This window comes from Pectinophora gossypiella, chromosome 8 (assembly GCF_024362695.1).
Source record: "Pectinophora gossypiella chromosome 8, ilPecGoss1.1, whole genome shotgun sequence".
Classification (NCBI taxonomy): domain Eukaryota; kingdom Metazoa; phylum Arthropoda; class Insecta; order Lepidoptera; family Gelechiidae; genus Pectinophora; species Pectinophora gossypiella.
In genome coordinates, this window is record NC_065411.1 from 5,393,228 (window position 1) to 5,405,606 (window position 12,379).

General features: G+C 37.5%; 1 protein-coding gene across 1 annotated transcript in view; it reads left to right on the forward strand.

Annotated features, from left to right (window-relative positions):
* The window catches only part of LOC126368912 (uncharacterized), a 108,879-nt gene that overhangs the window by 92,834 nt on the left and 3,666 nt on the right, over window positions 1-12,379 (forward strand). The window contains exons 2-4 of the mRNA XM_050013153.1: window positions 4,420-4,543; window positions 5,524-5,762; window positions 10,402-10,494. Of these exons, the coding sequence (XP_049869110.1) occupies window positions 4,420-4,543; window positions 5,524-5,762; window positions 10,402-10,494 (456 nt within the window). The remainder of the gene's footprint in view (window positions 1-4,419; window positions 4,544-5,523; window positions 5,763-10,401; window positions 10,495-12,379) is intronic.

A 12,379-nucleotide genomic window follows, 5' to 3' on the forward strand; every position in this document is an offset into this window, starting at 1 on the left:
ATGTCCCAACCGGGATTCGTATCCGAGATCTTCGGATTGTGAGCCTGACGCTCCACCACTGGACCACAGCCATTACCTTCTTGGTCGTGTGAAGGTCTGTGTCCAGCAGTGACATCGTAACGAATACTGCGGGGGATGATTCAGCTCATGACTCTGAGTTGATATCAAGTGGTATTTTCTACCGGATAATTCGTGTTTTTTCAATTATTTTCAGTTCCATACTTTTGTGACGGAAACTTCTACTTGATATCAACTCAGAATCAAGAGCTGAATCACCTTCCTCAGTTATCGTTACGATGTCACTTCTGGACACAGACTTTCACTCGATCAACCGAAGGGTAACATGAGTGGTAGGGTTAATATAAAAATATGTAAAATGCATTTTCTTTTAATTGGAGTGGTTGTGGATAACAAGTTTGAAACGTCGAAAATTGACTTTTACTTCGGAATAAAATACCAGAAACTAATTCCGCGCTGATAGAGACACATTACATACGATCAATTACACAAGAACTCGCATCAAGAGAAGGTCATAAATTCTCTTGAGTTTGGTCACGCATCGAGGGACCACACCCACACCCAAAGCTTTCATCGATGATATAACCAAATAGACGTTAAATATTTCATTTTTCACATAATTATATTTTTTATCAACTAGATGAAATAAATTAAGAGGACTCGTAGGGAAAGCGTTCTTATTGGCTCACTCAAGATCGTAAACACGTTGATAGGTCGCGGAAGTAGTCGCAATTCGCTGAAAGTTGTCTGGTGGTATCTCATACACATACATAAACTCACGCCTATTTTCTACTGGGGTAAGTAGAGACTATGGAATTTCGATTTGCTTCTGACATACTTCTCTTGTTTCCTCGACATTCACCAATACACGCACGTCGATTCAGAGTAGATCTTACTGAACCTTCGGTCCATGCAATTCGGTCAATGTACGTCCTTCCAGGTCTTCCTCTGCCAGCCCTACCACCAGCCTTCTCTTCATAATATACTGCTTTCGTAATCCTATTATCTTTTATCCGCTCTATATGTCCAAACCAACTTAATATTCCCTTTTGAATCTTAGTCACTACAATAATATCTTCTTTTATACCACATCTCTTATCACTCATATATTCTGTTTTTCACTCATATATCCCCTATTTGTCAGATGTGTTGACAGAACACTGTCTGCAACCTATTTGTGGGACACGCACATTATAGAAAGTTGTCTTCTGATATTTTGAATTATAAGGTTTTGAATATAGTTTGTTTAACGCTCGAAATATACTTTTATGAGGTGCTCCTATTCTTAAAGTCAAATTGAAAATCCTTTTTTCCGGTTACTTACTTTATGTCTTAAAAAAGAATTACTCCGTCTCCCAAGCCTTATTCCAGTATCACAGGGTCCGATTACGTAACCTGAAGATTGCTAGGTCCGGTTTTTTCACAGAAGCATCTGCTTGTCTGGTCTTCTAACCCGAGAAGGCAAAATCAACCCAATACAAGTTAGATCAGAAACCTCCGAAGCGCATTTCTCGGGAACATTCCCGAGAGGGGTTAAAATAGAATTACTACTTACCCAAAAACTTCTCACTTTTTATTTTCTCAACACACTAAAAACGTGTACGTTACCAGTCTTCCAGGAACAGATTTTCTGTTTTCACGGTCTGGTAGTTACATGGTAAGTGGTACTAACTTCGGAATGAACCTCGATTCACTTTGCGGTGTGGAGAAATCTTCTAGATTCTAAGTTTTCTAAATTTACGATCTCACTGCTATACTCGGTCTTATGTAAGACATCTTGAGATGAATATTTCTATTTTTGTAGAAACTTTGCTTAGTTACTTGGAAGAAAGAATAAAATATTCTAGTCAAGTTACTTTGTACTTTGATAAAGAAATACATATCTTCAGTTGGGCAACCTGGGATGAATCTGAGTGGTGTTGTTATCTGAAGATAAAATATTTAATACATATATACGATAACAAATCTTCATCTCCCTCGCGTTATCCTAAAGATTTGACCTCCAAAACGCATTTATCGGGTATATGGGTTTGCTTTTCACTGCTGAGCACGTGTATTAATTTAAGAACCAAACATGAACTCGAACACAAATTCTAAAATCATTGGTTTAGGCTTGTACGTACAATCAAAGAGCAAAAGTGCAGTCACTTATCCTAGCGAATTATATGTAACCTTCTGGTTCCTAAGTGAAACCAATTAATTTATTACTTTGCAAGAAACTGATTGGACTTTTGCACCTTATCGTACCTATTGGATTTGAACCTCCGAGCTTACAATGAAAGTGGATCGTTCTTCCAACGGGGCTGCCACGCTTTTCACAGAAGATAACAGAGAGACAGTTATAAAACAGAGCAAAAAACATTTCCAAAACTAGTTACCCATCTATTTTACCTTGTACTCTTTTATTCTTCTTTTGTGTGTTATTTTGTATCGGTCCTGTCAAATCTTCAGGTTAGGTAAGCGGACCCTGTGAAAAATTGGAATAATGCTTGGGAGTTAATGACTGCCCACCATAGAATGGTCGCGGGCATATGTTTGTGTACCTCTAGAGGTAGGTATGTGTCAAGGAATAAATATGACGGTGTTACGCACTTGGATGGGTTCAAAATATATGGACCTTTTCAGCGTATGTATTTTTGATGTATGAATGGATTTTTATTCTTTTTTTCTGTGCGGTTCTGGATGTCTTTGGAGATAAAGGTAAAAACAATACCCAGGTCACCGCAACTCGATTCGCTTTTCAATAACATGCGTGTAAAAGTTAAAATCTTTATTGCTACTATTACAAGTAGGTACATCCTTCATGTTTATAAAGTAGCCATGAATATCGACGATAAATTATTATGTAAACTGCTCTTAATTAATTGCAAAATAAACTTTAAACGCAAACAGTAGCTGTGAAAACATCCGTGACGCCACATATCCGTTCAAACCTAATTTATTAACACTATTCAATAAACCGCCCATATTTTCAAGTAGCATAATGAAATTCAATATTTTAGGTCATGAACCCTATTAAAATAAAAGTTGATTTTTTACTTTGGACACTGTCACTATGAATAAATTTCAAGTTAAGTTGGAAAGAGGTACTAGGCAAATGAGGATAAAAACTAGAAGCTGAAGCGGAGGCGGCAGCACTTTTTAGTGTTCCTAAATTTTGACAGTTCTCCATACTGTCCAGCTAAAATCGTGATAAATTATTATAAAATGTGGAGCAATGTGGATTCCGTCTGAAGGACGAGTTGCAAAAAAGAAAAGCAGCCAGTAGGAAAAGGGCAGTTGTCATTAAAAAATAGTTTTTCTAAGTTTTCTCCTTTCCGATCTTCAGGGAATAAATATAACACTGACGCTGCGCAAAGGGTTATAGAGGTAGTGTTACAATATAATCAAAACAATTTGTTTCTTTAGGGTGAATATCAAAATGTGTCAAGTTTGGTGGCGACTGTCATGTGGTTTTTTCGTGAAAAATTGGGAAAATTGGGAATTGAAAAATTCCTTTTTCATGTCGGAACCGAGGATCCTTTTGGATCTTTTTCATGTCGGAACCCAATTTTTCATGAAATTTCGCCACCAAACTTGAAATTTTGAGATTCATTCTTTACTCAAATAGTATGGGGAAATATCAAATTCACCTTCAACAAGTTATCTATGATAATTACGTAGAATAAATGATTCTGATTCTGTAGCGACACCTGATGGGAAAAATAGGTAGTTTTTATCCTCATTCTACAATAAGTTACGTATACTTAAATAAAAAATATAACACTTGGGCTCATTTGAACCACAATCTTAATAGAAAATGTTTCTCTTTCTATTGAGTTATTATGCCCACACCCATTTAGCATATACCTATGTAAATACGGGCATTTCCCCATTTTATTAAAAAGTTTGAATAATTCTATAACCGTTAAAAACTTCCAAAACTTTCCTCAGAAGACATCTTGCAGTTACTTTTGATAATTGATGTCAAAGAAAAAAAATAAAAGGCGTTCTATTTCCAAAACTATTTTTTGAACACCTCCATCGACTCGCAGGTGGGGCAGCGTGGTTGAGTATGCTACTTATTTCCCCCGGTTAAGTGAGGACAGACCTGTGCCCAGCAATCAACGGCATGTTGGTCCTGGGCTACTAGTCCAAACACCTCCAACAACCCGCAGTAGAGTCGCTACTCTACTATCGTAGTGGAGTGAGCTCCATATCCCCTCCGGTTGCTTGAGGGGAGGCCTGTGCCCAGCTGTGGGACGTATATAGGTCATTGATGACTAGGTGAGAGTACTTAGTTTATCATAGGATGATTGTACCTGTTACCGCAAGTGCAACAGTTGTGACTATATATCGTGAACGTTTATTTATTTTTAGACGTAAACTAGTTATTAACGTTGCCATGGTAACGTGTTTCAGTGAAGCAGAAGCGAGGTATGTGGAGCGGGGGTGGTCAGTGCGTGCACGCGACGCTGCCGCGCGGCGGGCGAGCGCAGCCCGCCCCTACGCTCAGCGGCGCCATCGCAAGCCGGCGGCCACCCAGGTTGGTATACTGCTATGGACGATAACTTTTTTGACGTGACTTATTGTAGATTTGCCGCAAATGGCATAGTAAACTACTTAGCCTGTACAAATTTTTAAACAACAGGCCTGAGCATGCTCAATCGGGCGCGAGCCGCGGCTCAGAGCATCTGAAAAGATTATATGTGAGAGAAAACCCTACTGGGTTGATAAGCGCTGAATGAGGGAAATTGACGACCACGCCGGCGGCGGGGTCGCTATCAGGGTTTATCAATAATACCACAGCCCGGACACTTCATACAAAAAATATCGTTCTTAGTGTGTGGCGCTTGACCGCGCGCCTTCTGTCCACGTGCGTACGAACTGAACAAATAGTTCGCGCGCTTTTCTGACTCCTTTACAGCTTAGGTCTAGAACGAAATTCTTTTGTCAATTCGGGACGAGCGTGTTAACCATTACACCGCTGGATCTTTCATCCTGTCCATGCGAAATTTTCTTTTTGTTTTCAATCAACTTCTTAACCACCAGTTAGTCCTTTTCCGGCCAAGTAGTTAATACCTCCGGTCAAATCACGTCAAAAATAAAAAAATCAGTTTGTCCACTTCGCTCGTTCGCGTGTGCTTCGATGCGTGCGATCTACTTACACTGGACGATAAACAAGTTTGTATACTTTCCAGCGTAAGTTGATTTGACTCGCGCCTGACGTCCGCTTAAACAGTGCGGTTTATGTGGCCTTTTAAATATACGATTTTAAACCTAGTTCTTCTAATCGTGTCGATGGCAAACTAAATAGTACCGGCCCAAAACTTAGCAACAAGTATGGTATCTGCAGCGCTCATCAGATCTTTAGTTTATCTTTAGTTTTTGTTTTATAATAAATAACACTGTACTTCAGTGTCTATTTAGTGGTACCATAGATAACCATTTAAAACAATGTTGATTTATGATTGAGGCAAGAAAAATAAGAAACATAATACAGTGAAATCTTCTCTCGAATTTCAGGCCGACCCCTCCATCGCCGACGTTGGTAGCGCAGATCGATTCTTCAGTAGCGTGTCTTTGGCTGCTCACCCCGTTGTCGGCAGGCACCGCGGTAGTCGCTGTCTTAGTTGCTGTCACTACGAACAACTGGCTGCATACTCAAGAGAATATGCTCAATCCATCGTTCAATGGCACAGGAAAACACGACTTAGTAGCCAAACACACTGTGTCGGGACTTTGGAGGATATGTCATACCGAACGTAAGTTTAATTTGTTTTATCATCTCACTAAATGCATAGTCACATCTAAAAATGACATCATACTTAGGTAATAAGTATTGATATAGATTTTTATACCATACGTAGATAGATAGATAGATAAATGATTTATTTGGTCTACAGACACACAAGGTTCATCATATCCATCTTTGGACTTCGTATCAACAGTGGCTGCAAGTTGTCTTTGATTACTTGTGGCTCTGCCCACCCCATTAGGGATTACGGGCGTGAGTTTATGTATGTATGTATGTATGTACAGACACACATGCATACAATACAAATCAACAACAATACACACCACATACAAAATGTTTAACACACACCAGGTATGTATGTGTGCTGCAGCAGCGCAAAACGGTCATAGCTCAGCGCAAGTTTTTGCCCTTTCGAGCAAATCGCTGATTTTCAGCTACAACCCGGATAGAGGAAACCGCGGATACGGTAACCGAACTAATTGACGTTGTTTACGTACTTATATAAACACATGTCTATTTCCCACCGGGGTAAGCAGAGACTAAGGAATTCCATTTACTTCGATCCTGACACACTTCTCTTGCTTCCTTCACATTCATCAATTGTTTCATAATCGTCGTTTCGTAATCGTTTCGTTTTATTGCCATACAACAATGTAAGTAAAACACCAAAGAAAATGTTTGACTTGTTGCTAGTAATTTCTTAATTATTGAATACCTAAATGACAATTGGGCCGTGTAATAGGTTCAATATAAATTATGAAATTCTTATTACTAAAATAACGACAGATCTAAAAGTAACGAAAAACACTTTCTTTTTTCTCTTTAACTTATTTATGAATTTTAATCAATAAAACGTAATAATAAGTCAGACATTTTATTACGTTTCTCAATGACGTCACAGTGTGCTATTTCATACAAATTCCATAGTAATTTCGTGCTTTGACTTTTAGTAAAAAGTAACTGATTTGAGTGGTTGGAATCTATCATATTATTTTAATGCAATATTTTAGTTCTAAAGTTCTTCAATAGTTAAACAATCATCACCTCCCTAGCGTGTCAGGGTCACAAAAGTTAAACAATGTGATTTGGATTTTCAAAGGCTTTTAGCGGACAAGGGACAAATCCCTTTTCCCAACACTAAGGTTATGCTACCGGTATGGTATTAACTTCCGATTCCGATTTGATTGAAAGGTACAGCTATAATGGTTAAATATCTGTGTATGGTACCGGTATAAAAATGCTACCGTTAAACAAACAACATGAAAGTACACTCGTTTGAAAATTGTCGCTGGCCACGTATACATTGTGAAACACGGAGGAGAACTAGACAAAAGCTTCTGTATAATGAGGGAAATAGAGTACAATCTGACGGACACTAGCTGACGCACAAGCGGACTTCACAAATGGAAGCAGGCCGCAAGTACAGGCCCGTTTTCAGAGTGAAGAGAAACAAAATATTGGAAAATGTATTTTTTTATAATACCGTAAAACGGGGTAAATAGGAATGGCGGGGTAAATTGGAACAAAACTCTGCTTTTCTAAACCGCTCTGTTACTGTCATACTATTTTTGATTAGGTCAATACTTTTTGTATTTTTGAACGAACCTACATTTTTTGCTATTGGCTACACTGTGAATTTTATCGAAATAATCAGGATTCACCTAAAAAAACCGTTTCAAAGTGAGGTCTTCCTAGCCACGTAAAAATTGTACTTTTTAACTTCAGGTTTTTGCTATGTTTTATTTAAAAAGGGGTTGAAATCGACTTGTTATTATGTATAATAGTCGATTGTGGTTTAAAAAAACGTAAAACTAAGTAAATAATTGCTAAATTTCACTGATAATCTTAGTTTTTAGTCAGGCACTCGTTTTTAGATTCTTTTAGGAATAATTGGAACGCAACGGGGGGAAATAGGCACATGTACAGGTATAATTGGAACGAAGTAGGGGTTACTTGGTTTGACTAAGGGGTAAATTGGAATCTCTAAATAGGGTTGTCAAAAATCGAATCCACCTAATTCGTGAGTAAGATGTAGGTAATCTATGTTATATATGATGTAATATACACGTTTATACCTATAGGTAAACAGTTATAAATATCATATTGCAGTCGTAAACAAGAAAACCTCTTATACCTTTTTTTACATTTTCTTTTTATTATTTTTTCAACACATTTGCTCATAATTGATCCATAATAATACCGATTTTGGTGCTAAGTATTTTTTAATTTTAATTTCTCGAAAAAGCATGTGTCCCATTACGCACTAGTGCGGTAATGACATTCAAAAAGACAATAATTCCTACTCCGAGTAAAAAAGTTAATACAACTCATACATTTAAAGAATAGATTTGAAATTGGCGTCCGATCGCATGTTGTTTCGCTCACACACTGTAGACAGCTAAATAGTGTGAACGAGACACCATGCGCGCGGACGACATTTTTAAATCTATTGTTTAAATGCGCAAGTTATGCGTAAAAAAGTTATTAAAGAGGAAGAATTTGGTTGGCAAGGTTGACACCTTGACCCTATCGAACGGCGACATCCATTGGGTTTTGGCTATAATTTATTAAGATACAGTGCAGACAAAGTCGCGAGACGCCGCTAGTAAGAACTAAAACTAATTGTTTCAACCCTAATGAAAATTCCAATTAACCTCTCTGTAGGACCTATTAACCCCGTGTGGGGTAAATTGGAATCCAAGCGACTTTTTATTGATTTTCTTAAAATATGACGTTAGTTTGGGAATTTAAAGCTATTTATCATAAAGAAGAGCTTATGACACATCTTTAAGATAAAGAGTTGCATAGCCTATGACTTACGGAAGTAGGTCAAAATTCCAATTGAAAGTGAAGATTGGACCAATTTACCCCGTTTTACGGTACTTACGTTTTATTTGGTTGACTTACAAAATTGTAAAATAGGAGAAATATCCGGTTTTGTAGCGAGGGACCTTTCCCGCGACGCGATGCAATAGACTTGTTTCCAACTAGTCAGATCAGCGGGTTAAAATGGCCACATCGAAGCAATTCATCTAAGAAAGCAATATTGTAATTTGACATTTGTTTGCATTGCGCACTTACTTTTATATGTGCAAATGTCCAATTGCAATATTGCTTTCTTAGATGAATTGCTTCGATGTGGCCATTTTAACCCCGCAGTTACTTTTTACATGCTTTTTATTAAACGTAAAAACACCAAATAACCATTAAATTCGTATGTGGAGCACACTATGACATCATAGAAAAACGTGATAAAAATGTATTTTTAAATTAGAATTCATAAATAAGTTACATAAAAAAAAGAAATGCTCTAAAAGTGACAAAAAAGGTTTCGTTTATATAGTTATTAAATATTACAGGCGTGAGTTTATCTATGTATGTACTCGTACATTTCTGAAATTCCTAAGTACGTACTACGTAGGAATCTTTGGACATTGCGTTGTACTCGAATAACCAGTTAAAACCGGACAGTTTTAATAAAAGCTGGTTTCATTTTAGAATCATGTGGCAGTTTTATTCGGAGTTCGTATGAATGGCTTGTTTTACACGATACTTCTACGGTAGACTGGGTGCGGTTAAAAACGGAACACCTTCAGCTTATCTCCCCGGGCATGTAGTAAAAACTGACAGGATTGAATTTTTCCAACATGTGGGTGATGGGCTGAATACATTTCATGATCCGGTTCATCATACCCTTCCTAAGACTTTGTATCAAAATTGACAATTTGTCTTTGGCTCTGCTCACGCCATTAAGGACTACGGGTAACGTGTGAATGAATAAATACTTTATTGCACTCACAAACACAAAACAGGTAGAAGGAAAACTAAAAGCGATCTCTTCGGGACAAATGTACACATATAGACTGCAGTTTATTGCGCAAACAGATTTCAATTTAAGTATATATTAAATAACACCAAATATGTATATTACGCGGAATTCCTGGCTCCGACTCTGGGTGCGTATGGGCCGCGAATACAATACATTTTCCGCGCGACGGAAGCACGAACGCGTCATAGAAGCGTGCCGTGCGGAAGTATCCGAGCCATTGTGCACTCTTATGAATGACGTTTTATGATCATATTCCCTTTTTGGTATCCATATCTTCGCCGGCTTGAAATTTGGAATTCAGCGCTAATGGTTATAAGTTTATTTTCATGGCATAGTGGCCCTGATTCCTGCAGACACCTCCTAATTTTATTTCAAGTTATACTTGTCATTTTCTTACCCACCGAAAAGGAAAAGGACGGATGATTGACAGCTGACAGCTGTTCATTTTAAAACGAACGAGTTTATGAATGAACACCCCGGGCAAATCACATAAGCATCGTGCTGATATGCAACTCGATGGATAGATAGTTTGACAGGGTTGCTTTAAATTTTCAGCTTCAAATTGACGTGTGCTACATAAATTTGATACCCATCCCTTTTCTTTTTGGTGGATAAGAAAGTGACAAGTATAACAAAATAAAATTAGACAATGTGTTTTGGAATCAGCACCAGTACGTTAATAAGGATTAATTTCTTGTTTACATTCACTAATAACACGCCTGCGGTTCTCTCTGTCTACCCCGTTAAGTCACACGTACACTGCCGATCTATCAGATCTTTACTGCTCTTAATAATATTGCATTTTTTTTAATTACAGCTGGTAGCACAATATTTCGTTGCTGGGACATCCCTTACTTCCCACTGTCACAATATGCGCCTGACCCTAGCGATTCTACAAATGCCATACCATGTAAGTTATGAGAATATATTTTATTTTTTCTTTACTTTGCACCATTTGGTAGGTAATAAGGGTCAATCAGGCAGAAAGCTATTACGTGTTCGGGGATTTTACGTTCGTGTTCTCCATTCGCTGTCTTGTGTGTCTAAACACACATCTGGGACGAATTCGTCCTATAAACTAAAACATGCCTACAAAATTATAACATGTAACTGAACATTGTAACTATGCGTCAGAAGGGCAAAACAATACAGATTGCGAAACGTTTTAACGCGTGACCTACACTAATCGCGGAACGTTCTAACACGTGACCGCCAAACATTGCGGAACGTTCTTAAGCGTGACCGACACCGAACGCGGAACGATCTAACACGTGACCGTTTCTTTTTTGATTACACATTTATCAAATAGCATAAATCTGTACCGTCGGTGAAAAGTAATACAAGTCCAAAATTGAAGTTTTGAGAAAATCGAGTTTAAAGTTAAAAAAATTCTAGCTCGTGACTTATAAGGAATAATGGACCAGTAGTTAGATGTGTCGATAGGTGATGATGGAAGGTTTCTTTTCTAGTATTTAGTTATATTTAGAACCTAAACAGTAATGGTAGAGGATCAAAATAAATTACATGTATCAGTTGACACCAACTTTTATACTGTGTAAATTGATACAAGTCTACATATACCTTTTTACACACATAACTTTACAAAAGTCATCGTTGATATATCATATTTCAATTAATAATTTTACAGTCTTATTGTACTAAAAACAAAATGTCTTGGAAGAAAGTTTATTTTATGAAGTTGTAGAAAGGAAAAATTCTATTTATTTTCTTTAAAAACTAAAGAAACGTAACTTATATCAATTGACACAAACGATAAACTATAACGAATTTGTGTCAAGTGGTTTAACATGACTTATTTTTTCGGTTTTATTGTGTAAAATGATACATGTTTTTACGAATTTCTAGTAATAAATACATATAAAGATGGTACACGTACATATAGTGTAAGGTGGCGATAATAAAATATTTTTGTTATGATTTTACTCTCAAAACTCATGAATAACCGGTCAAAACCACCACTGCTGCCCGCTACAAACACATTTTGTCCACCACACTACGCCCCTAATCAAAACCACTGTTGGTTCATTTTTGCAGTCAAAATCTTACAAATTCAATTATGATAATATTTCCACTCCTAACAAATGAAGGTAAGAGGAATCATATTAAGACTGGCCATTAGGAATGTTTCAAGCTAGCCTGGCAGCACGGCCTGGAGATAAAGGTGATGTACCTACGTACTTTTAAACCAAAATCACACAAACTGGTAAGTGTTACTTCTTTCCTGCTGAAACTATTTAAAAGATTCCACAACTCATTCCACAATCAAAATCCCCTGAAGTATACATGTATCACGAAGAAAATGAGCAAAACTTGCCCGGCTATAGCTAATTCAATACTTTGAATTATCAAAATTCCAGGTCTAATGGTAGCCCGCAACATTGACAGAACTATAAACGGAGTCAATGTTGACGATAAGAATAGGTAGTGAAAATGAAGATCATTGGTTCACCTCCAAACCTATAGGTTACACAGGGCTATCCTCAGGGTAGGTCTTATCACCTTTACCATGGTCTGTTATGGTTAAGCTAAATGAGTTCGTTTCCGCAAAACTTTAGACGTAAGCACACGTTCCGCGTATCCTCGCGTATGGACCACTATTGTGATCATCATCGTCCTGCCTTTATCCCACTTTAGGTGGGGTCGGCACAACATTTATAGGCAAATGTCCCATATCTAATGTTACTTTAATGGGCTCAGTTTTCCGCATAAACGCAAGTGGTCCATTATGCGTGCTTTTGTAGACTATGTAAGCCAACTAACTCCTTTCAGAAGCT